Consider the following 17,646-nt stretch of genomic DNA (forward strand, 5'->3'; position numbering starts at 1 on the left):
TCGCATAAGCTTGCAAAGAAAACCCGAGCAAACTCGCCCACCGCCTGACTTCAAAGAGAACCCACAATCTCTAGCAAATGTCGGCTTCTAGCAACATTAGTTTTAAAAACCCTAATGACGGTCCAACCTATCCGACATGCTTGGATTCATCCTCTTCAGGCAGCCGGAGCCTAGTGTTTGGGAGGGGTGAAGCTACGATGCAAAGATCTAGAGGGTCGATGTAATGACTACATAGACTAGGAATGAGCCCAACGGGGCAGTATAGAGCGGGAGGAAGACACCAATGTCCCTCTCGCTGAGGATGATTCCGCCCCTAAGATCACAGGTTGGTCGGTCACAAACATCATCCCTGCCGTAAATATAAATGATATAGCTAGCCAAGTGTTACCACATTTTGCAACAGTGAGCTGTGCGAGCTAGGAGATATAAGTTGGACGACAACCTTTGAGGCTACCATATGGTGCGACGTTATGACATGCTGCACCCCTTCATTAAAGGGGTGTTACATCATTTCGACTTGGTACCCTTCTGACTGACACCGAATTTGTACCGATAAATAGTCGATCCATCCGTGAGCGAGTTGTTTTTCAGGTGAGTAGAGAACTAAATTTTTCTTCATCTGTTACTCGGGGAATGGAAAATTCAGGCCAACCAATAAGTGTTTTCCTCATATCCACATCGTTCTCAACCTGGGAAGCCACTTTAACCAACTGTTTCTTTCCTTTTGTAGTAATTACACCTGACCTCACCTGAATCGGGCCTCGACAGAGGGAGTTGCAATTTTTTACGACTTGCCAGAGACTTAAGTCTATTGTTGTAGTATTACTATTTTTACGCTGTGTTGATGGGAAACAATTACGAATAGTATTTATATAAAGACTCCTAGACATTTTTAAAATTCTAAACCAAATTCTTCAGGGAATGTTTTTCTTGGTTGGATACATACTGTTTTCATATTACAAGCAGAGGAAATTATCAAATAACAAGAAAATAGATGCGGTGACCCACCCAAACTATAGCTTTGAGAGTCAGAAGAGGGGTTAATTTTGAGTAGGCAATACCTGTTCTGCCCCTTCAAGTAGATCTTTTAACTTCTGTTAAAATAAAATATATCCCAATAGTAGTATTCAGGAATGAGGGCAAGTCATGAGGAAAATCGAAGAGCAAGGATAAAGGAAAACTTCAGTGCTGGAGATGTCAAGAATTCAGGAATCTAAAGAAGGATTGCAGAAACAAACTTGCGAAGGGGAAGTAGAAACCTCAAACAAGCAAACATGAACCAAATGGTGACTTTAGTCGATACTATTGGATTTATTTATTGCAAAACAAGACAAAAGCATTTGAAAATTTTCGTCAGTTCAAGGCTTTGGTAGAAAATCAATTTGATAAGAAGATCAAGATCTTGCAAACAAACAATAGGGGTGAATTTTGCTGACAAATTTGAGCAATTTTGAATGGTACAAAAATTGCAAGGCAAAGGACTACACCATACATGCTTCAACAGGATAAGATGGTTGAACGTCTCAATTGGTCAATCTAAAAGGCCAGATGTATGTTGAGTGTGACAAATTTGGGTCTAAATTTTGGGGAGAGCCTACAGTATGACATGTTATTCGAAGAATCACTCGCCAATAATAGAGAAGAAAGAAAGAGAAGAAGAAAGGATAATAAGAGTAATATAATAATTTAACTTTTTTATACACGTGTCATCAACTGTAAAAAGTACTTTTAGATCAATCTTTAAGTTAAAAATGTAATTACTCAATAAAATACGATATATGCAACCAATAAAAAGTCAGAAATAAATTCATGAAATGGCCAAAAGGCTTGTTTGGCCCAAGGTTTAGTTTATTCCTTTTTTTACCTACAAAGTTTAAAAATCTAAATATCTATAATTTTGTTAAAATTTTTGTTAGGATTAATAGTAAAATCATTATTTACAAAAATTATTAAAAAAATTAAAATTTTATCTTATGTTTCTCATTAGTTTTAAAAAATTAACAATTTTTTATACTCAAAATTTGAAAATTTATCATTTTCTATTAAAGTTTTCTTTCCTTCTCTGGTCGACAACCGACCCTTTCCACCTAGGCTTTCTCTCCTGGCAACAACCATTTGTCATCCAAATGAATGATTTGTCTCTAGAAGAATCATTCATCTTTTGGACAACAAATGGTTGTTATTGGGAGAGATGACCTAGGTGGGAAGGCTTGGAATGGGAAGATGGGTAGGAAATGCTAGCTATTAGTAGAAATGGAGGTAGTCGAAAAATGAAAGAAAACCTTAAAGAAAAAAAATGTTAAATTTTCAAACTTTGAATGAAGTGAAATTGTTAGTTTTTTAAATATAAAGAGAGAAAATAAAATAAAATTTTAATTTCTTAAATATTTTTTTATAAATAATGATTTCACTTTTAATCCTAACAGAAAATTTTAATAGAAGGGTGTATGTTTAGATTTTTGAAACTTTGTCTTCTGAAAATTTGAAATTACACCAAATAGTGGGTAGAAAAAGGCTTTTGGCCTTACAAAAGCTCTATAACGGCTAGCGAATAGCCCCTCTCTCTTTTCATTCAAATTGAATTCAAACAATACACAGAAAATATCACTTCGAATCTAGGGTTCTCATCTCCAATGGAACTTCCTCAAGGAATCGATAATTACATAAAAGAATCCATTGACAACACTCTTGGTCTCCCAATTTCCGAAGAAAATCTGCAATTAAAGCTGTTGGCCTCTGAAGAATCACTTCAACGCCTTCGGAATCAATACTCTCTTTTACTCACCAAAGTAAAAGAGAAGGATCAAATCATTGATCTTGCACGGGTTTGTAGTTCCTTCAATCTAATTTTTCGTATGTGATGTGTTATTTTCGAATGCTTTTAAATTTCTCTCTCTTTTTTTGGTGATTTTGTTAGGCGGAGGCGACTATGAACGCGCAGGCTGTGAAGAGGTTTGTGGAGGAAAACCAGAGGCTCGCGGAGGAGTGTAGGAGATTGTTAAGTGAGTGCAGTAGGTGGGAGAAAGAGTGTTCTTTGTACGATCATGATCGAGAGGCGTTGATGGATTTTGGAAACGAAGCAGATGAGAGGGCTAAAGAGGCTGAAACTAGGGTTCATGATTTGGAGGTCAAGTTGGCTCAGCTGTTGGATGAATTAGAATTTTACAAGCACCAGTATGAAACTCGTGGGGTAATATCTCTCGCTTTATAATTGTTTTACATAGCACTGAGTTTTGAGAATTTACAAATGTCAAATATTGGAAACGATCTGAGAATTAAATTGCTTTCAGATTCCATTAAATGTAGTTTTTCAATATGTTATGAATTATTAGAATTTGTTGTTTTCATGAATCTTATTATCTTCTCTTGCCCATGAATTTTACTTGTGGTGATTGGCAGTGAATTATGTTCAGTTAATTGCTTACTTTGGTCATTCTGAAAGTTAAATGCTAATCTATTGCTAACACATCAACTTATCTAACAGCTAAATGTATTTTCATTTTTTGTGATTCTAAATTTTATGGACCTTATAGCTTATAGGAACGCAGCTATTTTTTGTAACATGAATGAAGGTTTCACCACCTGTAAAAGAATATTTACATAATAATATTACTGGAGCAGGTTTTGGTTTAGGCTTGCTGTGCATTGCTGAGTAACTATTAATTAGAGACTTGTGTGGGTTTTTGTGCTTGTGATTGGTTAAGAACATTCTCACTGGATACTAGTTCTCCTTTATGTACTTTATTGCATTTTCTAGTTTTCTTTGAAAATATGAAATGGCTCAATTATATGGAGTAAAGTTTGACAAGCATAATGTTTTTCTTCTCAAAGGGTGATTCATCTGGTCAGGGCACTGCTATGGAGGATAATTTACTCGAGTCTGTTTTAGCAACATTAGTTAGTAAAGATGATGTTATGTCTGGTCATGCATTCTTGGAGGCAAATAGTGGACATGAAACATGTCAAACATTGCTGAAAATGTGGAAAAGGTGAGGAGCTTCTCCCTAGTATTTGATATTGCCATTATCTGGCTGTCCAGATTAATGAGATTTTGCTGTTAAGATATAAGAAATATATTTTAATTGTTTTCTGAAATCTTTTCTTTTTCTGTGGCAGCTTGAAGCCATCAAGTCAAAAGGTTCTATCACTAGCTGCTGTAGTTAAGACACTTGAGAAGGATAAAGAACATCTTAGGGTGAACCTTGATAGAGCTGAAGAAGAGGTGAGTCTTATTATTATTATTTTGTAATGCGTACTTGCTTGACTTCACATCTTCGGTGCTACTTACTTTGATCTGAAACATACAGGTGAAATTGCTGTATGAAGAAAACAAAATATTGAATGTGGAGAACAAAAAGTTATTGAGACAACTGCACAGAGAAAGGAACCTTAGTGATTCTGGTGGAAAGCATTGCAGCAGTGCATCTGCCAAGGTAAGAAGGGACAGCAGAACTATGTACGTGTGTTATTACGTTCAATAAATTACATCCATTAGTTACATATAATAGTTGAGATGCTTCCTTCTTCACAGTCAAACAAGCGAAAATCAAGTCCTAAAATGAGTAGCCCAGTTCAGAAGAAGATCGACTTTGATCTGGATCCAGCTGCAAGACAACCTCTGTCACCATTGCTGTATAACTCTCCAGACTCAAGAATGCATAAGAAGTGATAGCAGAGATCCGTAATGTTGCCCTAATTTCTTTTCCTCCTCCGGGGAAGTTGATTAGTTCTGGATGTCAAATTAGTCTCAAAGATAGCTTTTCTGAAGCTACAAAATTTGTACCTTTTGTAAGATGTCTCAAACTAACTTGCTGAGCGAAAGGATTTTTTCTTCTTTTCACCTTATATATATTTGTCTTCTATAGATTTGTCCAGATTACTCTGACTTTATGTAAAACAAAACAGTTTCAACTAGTGCAGTGATAAGAATTTTTCAATGTCCCAAGATCTCAGTATTATTAATGGAATTTTTCAATTCATTTTTGCAATCAGGAATTGCTACCATTCTATACCATAAACTGTTGTCTTAACTGTGGGCTTTGAAATTGATGACAGTGTTGTGCATAATCTTAAATTCTTAGGTTGATTTGAATTTTGCCTTTCGCAACAAATCCACACTTCGCACTCATTCACTCTGTGAATTCAAATGGGGTATGGCACTTCTTCGTCTTCACAATTTCCCTTGAACCAGTTACATCTCCACCGAACAACTACAACACCAGTTGTATGTAGCCTCTCCATACACCACCTATTCAGTTTAATTTCAGTATCTCTCTCTTTTCATGGTCTCCTGAAGCTCATACTTTTCTTATTAAACCCAAGAAAGTTGGGCATTTTTTGTTGTCCATTTCTCTGCCACCACACAGAAGCCAGCTCTTGATTATTCACTTAATGTCTCTACTGGAACCGCAAATACTGAACAAGAAGGAGAATTTTTCAAACCAGATTGCTTACTTAGAACGTACCTTGGACTTCCATGTTTGAAGACATTCCTTCTTCAATTGACAAGCATGGAAAAGTCATTGATGTTGAGGTCTTTATTCTTCCTTCTGTACTTTATTTTGGGGAATTATGTCAATTTTCTGATATCTGTTTTGGTTTTTGTGTTGTCTTTTGATGCATAATAAGACCAGGAACAGAGGTTTGGCTTTTGTTACAATTGGTTCTCCTGAGGACGCTGCTGTTGCTCTTACTAACTCGGATCATATGTAAGCATATAAAGCTTTACTCTTTTATGATTTTCTCCTACATCCTTGAAATTCTAAATTCCGTGGATATATATTGGAAAAAATTGTGGGAATTAAACTGTATTAAAGTTTAACAAACTGACTCTCACCTGTTGGGATACAAGGAATAAGGAAGCTACATAGTCAAGTTTATATCTGTGTATAGTTCACTTTTCTGTGTTTTATGAAATTGATAACATCAAAATTTGTATGATTTAAGATAAATTTGTCTTACCAGCTTTATTTTCTTAGCAAATAATGTGTAGGCATGGCGTATTCTGATGAGTTTTCTGATAGGAATTTGAGGGTCGATCTTCGAACATCAATTATGCAAAAGCAAAAAAGAAGGCCTTGCTATCTTTCTTTCCCAAGCCAGTCCCAACTTTTAACTTGCCTATAACAAGTCTGTCATTTGAAGCCCTCGTTACATTTCAAAATTAAACTCTTAACTTATTTGGTTGTAAGGCTGGTTTCACTTGCTATTGTAGGTTCTTGTTTCCCATATTTGATATTATTTACTGGACTATGCTATTCAAATCATATTATACTGTTTTGAAGCGACGAACATTCTAAGAAGTCATTTTCATGCAGATATTTATGAGAAGACCACTTCGATTAGCACCTAGTAGACAGCTCTGAAGCAGAGCAGTGAGAAACATCCAATGTAAACTGAAAATGAAAATTTTTGAGGCCTGTAAAATTTCTCCTTTCCCTTCAAGCAAACAAAATAGAATTTCACAGCGTAATATTGACACAAAAACATTGAAATATGGTTGATCAAGAAAATAAAATACGATAAGTTGCCATCAAAAAGCAATAAAATTCTTTAACATTCATTATTGCTGGAATAACTTATGCCGTTGCGGTTGTGCTTGTGGCATCTGTTGTTGTTGCTGCTGTGGTCTCTGAACACTGGAGGCATGACTGGACTTTCCTGATTTCAGCAGATAATCTTCCAGGTTTTTCACTGAATCTTGGCGGTGGCGGTGAGTTACTCCTAATAGGGAAGGAACTTACTGCCCTATTCAACAACAGCTTGTCAAGGAAATCTGTGCACCACTGTATCATTTGGCCTGATGATTCCATCTACAATAACAAAAATCCCATTAATCTGTTGGCCTTACTATATATTTTGAGATACGCTATTGAAATTTTTGAATAATCGAATTTCAAAAATTACACAAAAATCAGTTGTTGGTTTTTTTTTTTTTATAACCGGACTACTGATATTTGTTGAATAAATAAATACAAGATATGGTAATCGAATTCATAATTATTATACTAAATAAATTAAAGTTTCATAAGTATGAGAGAGTTATTAACAAGCAATTAACCATTTCTGTTTCCTTCATATGACCTCAACAACTGCATTTCCACAGCTCATCTTGTCCCTGTTCCATCGAAAGAATAAGTGGCATATATTATATACAACATCTTATAAGATTAAAAATTACACACGAATAAATCAGTAAAGAGAATCACACTAGGCAACGACTTTGATTGCTCGATGAAAAAGTCTGGTAAATCGCTGAGCCGATAAAGTTTAGACTCAAAATTTTAAATGAGCCTATTATCATATTCATTGGAAGAATTCTTGATACAGATGGATTTTTGGCTTTTAAAAGACTACACTTGTGTTTCACAATGAATATGAAATTGGGATTTCATAAATTATATAATATCAACTCAATGACATTATCCATCTAGACCTTGGAAAGCGACTTCTAGTCAAAAAGAAAAGACAGGAAGAAGGAAAAACTCAATAACATTAGCAGTCTGCGCCGTGAGACAGTGGGACAAGGAAGCAAATCCAACCTCATTAATACATAATCTGGCAGCTAGATCTTTTATTTAATACTTCCACGCAAAATAGGGTAGAATATCATATTTGTAATTAAGGATAAAAATGACAGTGGGTTGGATCGATCCGATATCTAATCCAGGCTCCTATTTTTCATTCAAGTCCACAGACAGCACAACCCATAAAATTACAAATCGTGTCTAAGCCTGAAAAACTAGACTCACAGACCAGCTTAATACGACCCATACTATAACAAGTGGAAATTTTGATCTAACGACGACCAGGCCAGTAGTCCAACCTTCTTATGGTGATGGTAACTCAACCTTTGTAATTAGTAATCAAATGAAGAAGGTTCATATGGGTAATGTCAAGTCATCTGTTCATCTTACTATAATTTTTTGCCTTTTTTTGATGTAAATAGTGTTATACTACATTAAAATGAGAGGTTGAACATAAAACTTTTAATGATTTTCATATCCCTCATGGGTGGTGTATTTAATTGGAGGATACACTTGATGAAATTGTCCCAAGTGTAGAGTAAGACCGATCTTATAAGACTATTTCTAGAACACTTAATAAATTACTAGGCAAACACACGACCTTTTTCCAAACAACAAATATGGGGAGGAAATGTAATTAATATGGTATTCATTTACAATAAAGAGTTTATAGTTTATAGATCTAATAACTTCATTGTAACTTTGTATGTTAAATCTTATTAGCCTAAGCTTTGATCATAGTCCAGCATGAATTTTTTTTTTTCTTTTGTAAACCTCTTTGAACTATATAGGGGATTGTTGTATATATCCATTGTGAAATATTTCTAAAAGGCTTGAGTCTCACATTATTTGGAAGTGTAATTCCATTGTTATTTATAAACATCTTTGCTTCGTAGACTTGAAAAAGGCTGAGTTAAAAAGGTTGGTATTCATATGTAAATCAATAAAACTATATATACCTATTTTTGATATATAATTTATGTACACAAATAAGGTGTTATCATGTGATTAAATATTTCTTTATCATATAATGATACATGTTTTAAAATCACTTAATTATATGATGATATATCACTGTATACATAAATTGTGTATCAAAAATGGGTATACATAATATTGTTCTATGTAAATTGGTCAATTTAACCGACCCTTTCAATTAATTTTTTTTATCTTTGCAAAATAAATACTTACCTTGAACCTCTAGATTCTCAGTTCCATGACAACGTTTACTATATTGAATTAAGTTTGAATAGTAAACATTAATTTTGTTAAATTATATTTTACAGACCGATTATAACTGTTTTTATTATGGGCAACGTTTATGTCATTCAATGGTCTTATTTATCAATTATGAAAAGCTCTACTAAGTAGTGATAAACCTTATAACTAGATAAATCAAGAGTTTGATTATGATTATTCAAGTTAATCTTTAGGATAGTTTTATCGACATGTTGGCTTTACATAAGCACAATATTTTGTTGTTTTTGTTCCTAGGTTTATTGAGTCACGAAAGATTGTTTTAAACATGATTTTTGTAATTTGATCGAATTAAACTATCACCCATTAGTAAAAATGGTTGTGATTTGCTTGAAAACTATTTTTGTAATTTGATCGAATTAGATTAGATTGAATTGAATAGTTTGAACTAAATAAAAAATAATAAATTTTGGTCAACATTAAAAAAAATTATTTCTCCAAAATTCATTGTTGATATTTGAACTTAAGATTTCAACTATTAATTTCGAATATATTTATTATCAAACTAAATTTATTTTAACATTATAATAATTTAAATTTTATATTTAAAAATAAATTATATAAAATTATTTTAAATATTTTTTTAAATAATTAACCGGTTAAATGGTCTCACCATAAGTTGAACCAGACCAGCCCTCAATAGATCAACATCTTTCTGCAAACAATATATGTTTTTCCACTGTCTTCTCCTCCTCAGCTCATATCCATTCCTCGGTGGTTGTTCTTCTGTTCTCGCAGGTTGCAGTGTCTCCATCTCTAACGCTTGCCTGCCAAATTTGCAATAAAATTCATACCCCTTTTCTCTTTTTTCTTTGTTTCTCGGAAACCTGTCATACGCTTCCAAAACAATATATACTATAACAATGTTACTTTCCTTGCTTTTTTATAAGCCACACAACATCCTTCAACCTAAAACCCAAACACTCTTCCAAAATCTCAGAAAAAGTCTCTCCAAGTTCAAGAACACCCATCAAATGTTTGATTACTAATACCATCCTCTTGTTCATTCTCTTACTCTTAAAATTGGACCATCTCAAAGTTGTAAACACCCTAGATTTTTATCATTTCCAATTGATCGTAACCAGAAAGACAATGTAAATAATAACAACAATAATATTAACATTAGCATTGCAAAACTCTTTAATATTGATCAATTTTTTTATGAAAATTTTATACGACGAGAAAAATGATAAAAAAAAGAAAAAAATAACAATTGACATCATAAACACTGTTTCATAATCTCTGATAGTTGTTATTACTTTTTCATACAAAAATAACTTCAATTATGTCAAACAAGCAAAAATATAATTTCTCAACACAACATTAAAACATAGAAATATTAAACGATAAAATTATATATACCCACTTTATATATACAGATGTGTACATATTTATATGTTTGATTAATTAAGAAAAAATAAAATATGATAAGGTGTCATAAAAAAGCAATAAACTTCTTTATTATTCATTATTGCAGATAAAAATATAATGAAGCTAAGACAATTCAAAATGGGACATAAAGCCATCATCAATGTTCTTGCAATGCAGATAAAAAATCATTCAGAATAAAGCCATAATCAACGTTCATGCAATTGAAGCCAAAAATCATTCAATGAATACGGCCATCTGTCAAGAGATGAATATCCTATCATTGATATGCTTGTTGCCGTCGTTGTTGTGCTTATGCCGTTGCGGCTGTGCTTGTGGAATCTGTTGTTGTTGCTGCCGTGGTGTTTGAAAACTGGAGGCAAGATTGGAATTTCCTGAGGAAGTGATGAACTGATTTCAGCAGATAATCTTACAGGCTTTTCAGGTGAATCTTGGTGGTGGCGGTCAGTTTCTCCTAACAAGGAAGGAACTTGTTGACCTACTTAACCCTTCCATTCCCATTGAGCAACAGCCTGAATCAGAAATCTGCACACCTTTTCCCCAGACGATTCCATCTACAACAACAAAAATTCCATAAATCTATTGGCTTTGTTATATATTTTGAAATATGCTGTTAAAAATTTCAAGATCAAGGGTCTCATATTTTAAGAAATGATAAAGAGTTACTAGCAAGCAACTTACCCTTTCAGTTTCCTTCATCTGACCTCAACAGCTGCATTTCCACAGCTCATTTTGTCCCTGTTCCATCGTAAGAATAAGTAGCATATATTATATACGACATCCTATTATAAGATTAAAAATTACACCCAAATAAATCAGTAAAGAGACATCATACTAGGCAATGGCTTCGATTGCTCGATGAAAAAATCTGGTAAATCGCTGAACCGATCAAAATTTTAATTGAGCTTGTTATCATATTCATGGGAATAATTCTTGATACTGATGGATTTTTGGCTTTTAGAAGACTACACTTGTGTCTCACAACGAATATGAAATTGGGTTTTGATAAAATATATTGTATCATCTCAATTACGTTATGCATCTAGACCTTGGAAGGCGACTTCTAGTCAAAAAGAAAAAGGAAGAAGGAATTCAGAACTCAATAACATGAGCACTTTGCGCCTTGAGATGGTGAGAAGTAATACTTGAGGCCACTATTTATAGTACAAGGAAGGAAATCTAATCTCATTATTGCAGAATCTGGATGCTAGATTTTTTTTTTAAGTACTCCGCGTAAGATTTGGTAGAATATCATATTAATAATAAAGGATAAAGATGACAAAGAGGTTGGTCTAGCCTGAGACATTTTCAGCCTAGCCCATACGTGACGTGGTTCACAAATTTGCCGATTGTGCAAAGCCCATGGGGTAAGCAAGTGGTACTTGGCCTGAAAATCAGGCCTGCAGGCCACCCTGGTAGGGCCTGTTATAGAAACAGGTGAAAAAAATTTCACCAGAATGGCAGAGGACAGCAACAACTCCTTGCCATTCTAATCCAATAGCTACCAGATCAGTAGCCCACCCAAACTTCTTATAGTGATGGTAACCTAACCTATGTGATTTGAGGTCCCATGAAGAAGGTTCATACGGGTAATAACAAGTCATCTGTTAATCTTGCTATAATTTTTTTCCCCTCTTATGGTGTAAATAGTGCCAGGCTGCATTAAAATGAGAGGTTGAGCATTAAGCCCTTAATGAATTTCATATCTCTTATAGGTATTGTATTTAATTGCAGGATAAAATTGATGAAATTGCTTATGTAAGTGTATAATGAGATTGATACTATGAATCTATCTCTAGAGTCCTTATGAATTACTGGGCAAACACATGATCTATTAGTGCAAAACCATGTTGAACAACAAATGTAGAAATGAAATGTGATTAATAAGGCTTTGATTTACAATAAAGAGTTTATGGTTCATAGAACCTAATAACTTCATTCCAATTCTATAAATTAAATCTTATTGATCTAAGCTCTTGTCATAGTCCAAAAGAAATTAGATGTAAAGCATTTTTGCTAGTGTAAAATCTAGAAAGAATATTTTTTTTTTCTTTTAAAAACCTTTTAAAATATACATGGGGGATTGATGCATATATAAATATCCTACTTTATAGACTTGTCAATGATTAATTAAAAAAAAAGTCACAATTGTTTTTTTTTCGTCTCACATGTAAAAAAAATAATCAAAAACTTAATTCATACTAAATCCGAGGATTTAACCGAACCCCTAATACGTTGCTTTTATATATAATTGTTTTTTCATTTATAAACCGAATTTAACCCGATTAATATTAAATATTTTTTTTCTATTTAAAAAATTATTATTGAGATTTGAATGTAAAATCTTATTTACTAATTTTAAATATAATTACCACAAAACTAAATTCATTTTAATATTAAAATAATTTAAATTATATAGTTTATGATATAACCAATAATTTATACGAGCTGTCCATGAAACATAGAGCTCGGCAAGTAGAGTCATTGCCAAAGGCGCTGTTTTAGTATGGGGAGGAACAGGGATCCGTGTTCTGTATTAATTGGCCACTGTGGTGCCGATACTGAGCTGTATTTGCCTTATCTGCTGTTGTCTTCCTGATCTGCTACTGTCTTACTCATTCGCTACTATTCCACTGTGTTCTGTGGTAAGTAGCATCAATGGGGGAGACAAAGTTATTGAGCAGATGGCATGAACTCTGTTTTCTGTTTTCTGATATTTCTTAATCTTGTAATTGAAGTTGAAATGGATATTTGAGCATTGCCGTGTTGCCAAATCTTGTAACCTACAACTTCAGCACTTTTTGTTGGCGAATTTCTTTGTTTCCCACATTGCATACACACCTTGTTGCTTGACTAATTGTTCGGAGAAGAATCTTAACAGGTCAAAGAAAATAAACCCATTTGATCCTCCATTTTTAAGAGTAGATATGAAACCGAGGATTCACTGGTTCTACTTTAAAATTATACTGCATATAACTGACTACCTTAAAAAGCTCAATAATATTCTTCTGTGGTTCATAATTCCAAATCTCTGATATTACCTCAAGTTGTAGAATGGAGAATTTTGGATACTGTCAAAATGTTAAATGATACGAAATTTGAGAGAACCATATCTCAAAAACTAGTTATTAAAATTAAAGAGCTCAAAATTATATAAATCTCACATCATAAATCCATATTTTTCAATATGGGATTCAAGTTTCATATTTTGTACTTAGGATCCTAACAACATGCATTTGCTTTTAGCTCTTAAACCTGTAATCTTCAACAAACTCGGTTCATTTCTGGATGGTTTCACCCAAGTTAGATTCAGTATTCATTTATTTTATGGAATGACTATCTTCATGACTCCCATACATGCCATTCAATTCTCAAAACCCTCTGTCACTGACTAAGATCTCACCGTTTTATGTTCGTATCTGCAATTTTAAATGTTATGTACCCCGTAAGGCTTCTAATTTACTCAATGAAAACTCTTCTAGAAATTAGACAGCTTGCTTTCATTGAGATTTTGATTCCTTTCTCCTTTTGCGGATAAGGTTTAGGAATTGCCAAGTGCTTATTTTGGTTATTGTCAAAAGATGAATAATTGGGATTTCACATTTTGATTATAGAGACGTTAGAAAATCCATTTGATGTTGAAATTCTGCCAAAGTATTAGGTATGCCCTTGAAATGAAGTTGTTCTTTAGTTTGGATTTGATGTGTGCCCACCTCAGCCTTCGGTTGCATATCCATCTCTGACTTGAGGGATTTCAAGACACTTCAACACTGAAGTAAACCGTTTCTCACTTAATACAACAATATGACTTCAAGTGTATGGTATAAGATTTGAATCATATATTAAAAAGTATAAACTTTAAGTGTAGAGTTTATATGGTCTTAAAGTTTTCAATCTCAACAACTAGTTTTTTAGGTACAATTCTCTTAAGGTTTGTATCATTTGATATTAGAGTCATCATTATATCTTTCAGTTACAATCGTGCAATATAAGATTGGATTTGAATTGAATCAAGTTCAAGCTTAATTGATTTTGAACTCGGCTTGATTACTATTGAAACGAGCCCAAGTTTGAGTTTAGGCTTAGCGAGCCAAACAATTCAATACTTGAACTCAGCTCACTCACTAGCCAAGTTGCTCGCAAGCTCGATTTGAGTAGGCTTAATGAGCCTGATCACAAGCCGAGCTTGGCGAGCTCAAACGAGCCTATTCGTAGTCCATATACTTTTGTCTTCTTTTTAATAACTCATCTAATAAAACCAAACTATAATAACTCATCTAATAAAACCGAACTACATAGATATCATTATTTCAATCAAAATTCCCTTTGATTTTCCTTGGAAATATTAACCTAGTGAAAGCATCCAAAAAGCCATTTCTAGGTCTTGGGATTTTAATTGCTGTTGAGTAAAAAGTTCCAACAGATTTAGATTTGTCTTCACATCTGCAGGCTTGTTACCTTTTTATCTTTATAATAAAAATAAAAGCACCATGCTTAATAATGTCAACAAATAAAATGGGTTCAGTAAGATAGGTGTGCTGTTTGTTTCTTGTGTCACATATGATCAAATTTTAATATGGGTTTACTTAGACTTCATTGACAAGCAAATCATAGTGCTTGAGTTTGAATATGGCTTATTATTAATATATATCAGGCTGGACTCGAGCCGAGCCAGCTCAAGCTCGAGCTCGGCTCAGCTCGGTTTGAGCCCGAAATGAGCTGGGCTTTACTCGGCTCGATCGAGCTCGAATTGGCTCGGATTGGCTCGATAGATTTTTTTTTATTTTTTATACAAAACGACGTCGTTTTGATCCATATATATACAAAATGATGTCGTTTTGATTTGAAAAACGAATCGAACAAAGCCGTAAATGAACCAAGCTGAAAACGAACCGAATTCGAACCGGCCATAAATAAACCGAGCCAAGCCCGAGCTGGCTGCGAGCCGAGCTCGGCTCGGCTTGAATCTAGCCTTAAATATATAACTTAGGGTCCTTTTCAGAAATGAATTTAACATAAAACAAATAAACAAATGGTGTCTTTGCTATCTAAATTTAAAAGAAAACCTTAAAATAAGTCTCTCATGAATCAAAGTAGAACCCAAAAATTTATATAAAAAATATTACCAAAATGTTGTGGCTTATGAAAGTCACTAGTGGAGGCCATAACACAGGGAGAGATGATTGAAAAAACAAACTGACAAAGACGAAGAATCAAGTCGCTGAAATGGCTGTGTGCATGGGCGAGCTGCCTTGGCTCGCGAGCTGAGTTGAGCTGTTCGGCTCAAAGCTCAAACTCGTTTTTTCAAGTATATAAAGCTTAAGCTCATTTACGTGTGACTTGTTTCCAACTCGTTAGAACCGATCTTGATTGGAATCTAGCCCTAGTGCAACACGTTTGATGATGTTGGCATTGCAATGTTTGTCTGAGGTTAGTAGGAAGATAGCACACAGTCAACTTACGCGAGTGTTGGGGCGATAGAGTTTGGTGGTATATTATGATCCCAAGAGCAAGGTATAAAACTTAAATATTACATTAAAAAATATAAATTTTTAGTGTGAGATTTATATAAGCTTAAACTCTCTAATCTCAATAGCTAGTTTTTTAAGTGAGATTCTTTTAATGTTCGTATCAATTTCTTATTCCAAGAATTACAATTACAAATTTTCATGATATTATACGAGGAATGGACGACATTTGTATGAAGAGTATCATACCACTCAACCACGTGTCACCATCTCAATTTTTAAATCTCATGAACTTGCAATTGTTGCTGAACTTGACTAGCAAAAGGTGGTTGTTTTCCTAAGTAATCTTTATTCCCATCTTTGACTGGGTATTAATTTCCTGCTATTTGAATGCAACCCACCATGTCTGTGTCTCCTAAGTTAGTATTAGGAGAAAGATATAAAAAAAAAAAAAAAGAAAGATAAATGATTACCAAACTAAATTATCTTTCAAGTAATTTACTTTCTTCGTTGTCATTATTGCACATTTACAAATTGTCTTTTAGATCTTCTAGATACACTTAACCAAAAATTGTTCCCTGTGTTTTATAACAAATCAAAAAGTCATAGATTAAAAGTACACTTAAGAATACATCTCATACAATTGCTTCTAAGTATATTTAGAAAAAGTGAACCTGAAGAGGAAATAGAATATATATGGCCAAAAGACGTATTCCCACCTAAGGTTGTGTGTAAATCTAAACTCATATCGGTTAATTTTTAAAAATTAAAAAAATTTATCATCTGCTAAAATTTTCATTTTATTTTCAAATTAGCTGCCCTCAGCTTTCAAAAAAATTTCAGTTTCACCATTATCACTCTCTTAGTTTCTAGTTCTCCTCTCCAATCATCGTTTGCTGTTTTCAGCTGTAGGCTCTCTTCCTCCTACCTTCTCTCTTCTTTTGGATCACTTTCTTTATCCTTTTATTAAAGGCAAAGACGAAATCGTTGGAGGAAGACCGCTTCTCTTGGGTGGGAATGACACGCTTCACTGTGTATACACACAGAGAATGACACGCTTCCCAAAAGGATAATAAAGCATATATTGGGGCCCTTTTTACAATAAGACAACAAATACAAAAGTAGTTGCAGGGTTGAACAGAACCAATTGCCCAGCCACTCGAAATGATTTATGGCTTTGTTGAGCTTTGTCTTGTAATGGTTAGGATCAGTGATTTTAAAATTGGGTGAGATCGATTGGTCAAGTCAGTTAAATTAAAAATTAATTTTAAGTTTAATCTGATTTATATAAAAAAAATTAATTTTGTTATCGAAACAGATCAAAAATTTGATTTAACCAAATTTGATTAAAATTTTAATTTGATAATAAATTGAATTAATTGATTCTACATTAAACAAACTGATCAAATTATGAACCAATAAAATAATTAATTCGATTATCAATCCACACCTTATCGTTTTATCTCTATAATTATGGAAAGGTTTAAAGTTAGGGTAATAATTAAAATAGTTTCTTTAGGGTTCTTTACAATATTGGCTAACATTTTATTAAATATATTTATATAGATAAAGAGAATAAGATAATATTGGTTTAACCTCATTTCTAACCTCTCGGAAATTTATCTTTTTCATCCACAATTTCATTTAAAATATACTTTAAAGGAAAACTCATGTGCATGTATTTAAGCATGAGAAGACCTCTACAAATGGTGGATAGAAGGGGCAACATTCTCGTACTTTTTCTGTATAGCTCACCTCATGGAATCCTGAATCAAATTTCACACTGAAACACCTCATGGTTAACAACTAAAAGCAACCAAATCATGTGCTAATATGAGAGGGTGATCCAAAACCACCTTCCTATTAAGTTCATGGTGAAGAAAATAATGTATTGTAATCTGACAACATTCTCATCTCTGCCTTTATTCCAAGAAAATTTGTCGGCTCAAATTAGTTGGCTCTTGACATCAACATACACGATTATATATTGGTCTATGACTAAACCT

The 17,646-nt window shown here is 33.5% G+C and overlaps 1 protein-coding gene and 2 long non-coding RNA genes across 4 annotated transcripts; 1 reads left to right on the forward strand and 2 right to left on the reverse strand.

The window, feature by feature from the left end:
• The first annotated feature begins 2,573 nt into the window (after nucleotides 1–2,573).
• On the forward strand, nucleotides 2,574–4,988 carry LOC123230008. 2 transcript variants are annotated; one of them, XM_044656096.1, is made up of 6 exons: nucleotides 2,574–2,825; nucleotides 2,918–3,190; nucleotides 3,832–3,989; nucleotides 4,117–4,222; nucleotides 4,308–4,433; nucleotides 4,532–4,988. In XM_044656096.1, the coding sequence occupies exons 1-6, from the start codon at nucleotides 2,634–2,636 to the stop codon at nucleotides 4,667–4,669; spliced, it is 993 nt and encodes a 330-aa protein (XP_044512031.1). In that variant the 5' UTR covers nucleotides 2,574–2,633; the 3' UTR covers nucleotides 4,670–4,988. The 2 variants fall into 2 exon arrangements, with proteins under 2 accessions (XP_044512031.1, XP_044512032.1); XM_044656097.1 differs by having other exon boundaries at nucleotides 3,850–3,989.
• A 1,514-nt stretch (nucleotides 4,989–6,502) lies between these two features.
• LOC123228565 lies at nucleotides 6,503–7,448 on the reverse strand. Its single transcript, XR_006504729.1, has 2 exons — nucleotides 7,061–7,448; nucleotides 6,503–6,812 (listed from the first exon to the last, which is right to left on the reverse strand). It is a non-coding gene; the product is annotated as an uncharacterized LOC123228565 (long non-coding RNA).
• A 2,775-nt stretch (nucleotides 7,449–10,223) lies between these two features.
• Nucleotides 10,224–11,382, reverse strand: LOC123230210. The gene is made up of 3 exons (XR_006505034.1): nucleotides 11,008–11,382; nucleotides 10,854–10,910; nucleotides 10,224–10,726 (listed from the first exon to the last, which is right to left on the reverse strand). It is a non-coding gene; the product is annotated as an uncharacterized LOC123230210 (long non-coding RNA).
• Nucleotides 11,383–17,646: the final 6,264 nt, after the last annotated feature.

The sequence above is a fragment of the Mangifera indica genome, chromosome 11 (assembly GCF_011075055.1).
Source record: "Mangifera indica cultivar Alphonso chromosome 11, CATAS_Mindica_2.1, whole genome shotgun sequence".
Lineage (NCBI taxonomy): Eukaryota > Viridiplantae > Streptophyta > Magnoliopsida > Sapindales > Anacardiaceae > Mangifera > Mangifera indica.

Excerpts from the sequence above, each read along its gene's own strand:
- LOC123230008 (XM_044656096.1), top strand. The coding sequence starts at position 2,634 with ATGGAACTTCCTCAAGGAATCGATAATTACATAAAAGAATCCATTGAC. Across the intron at positions 4,223-4,307 it reads TTGATAGAGCTGAAGAAGAG|GTGAAATTGCTGTATGAAGA; the intron begins GTGAGTCTTATT and ends TGAAACATACAG. Across the intron at positions 4,434-4,531 it reads GCAGCAGTGCATCTGCCAAG|TCAAACAAGCGAAAATCAAG; the intron begins GTAAGAAGGGAC and ends CCTTCTTCACAG.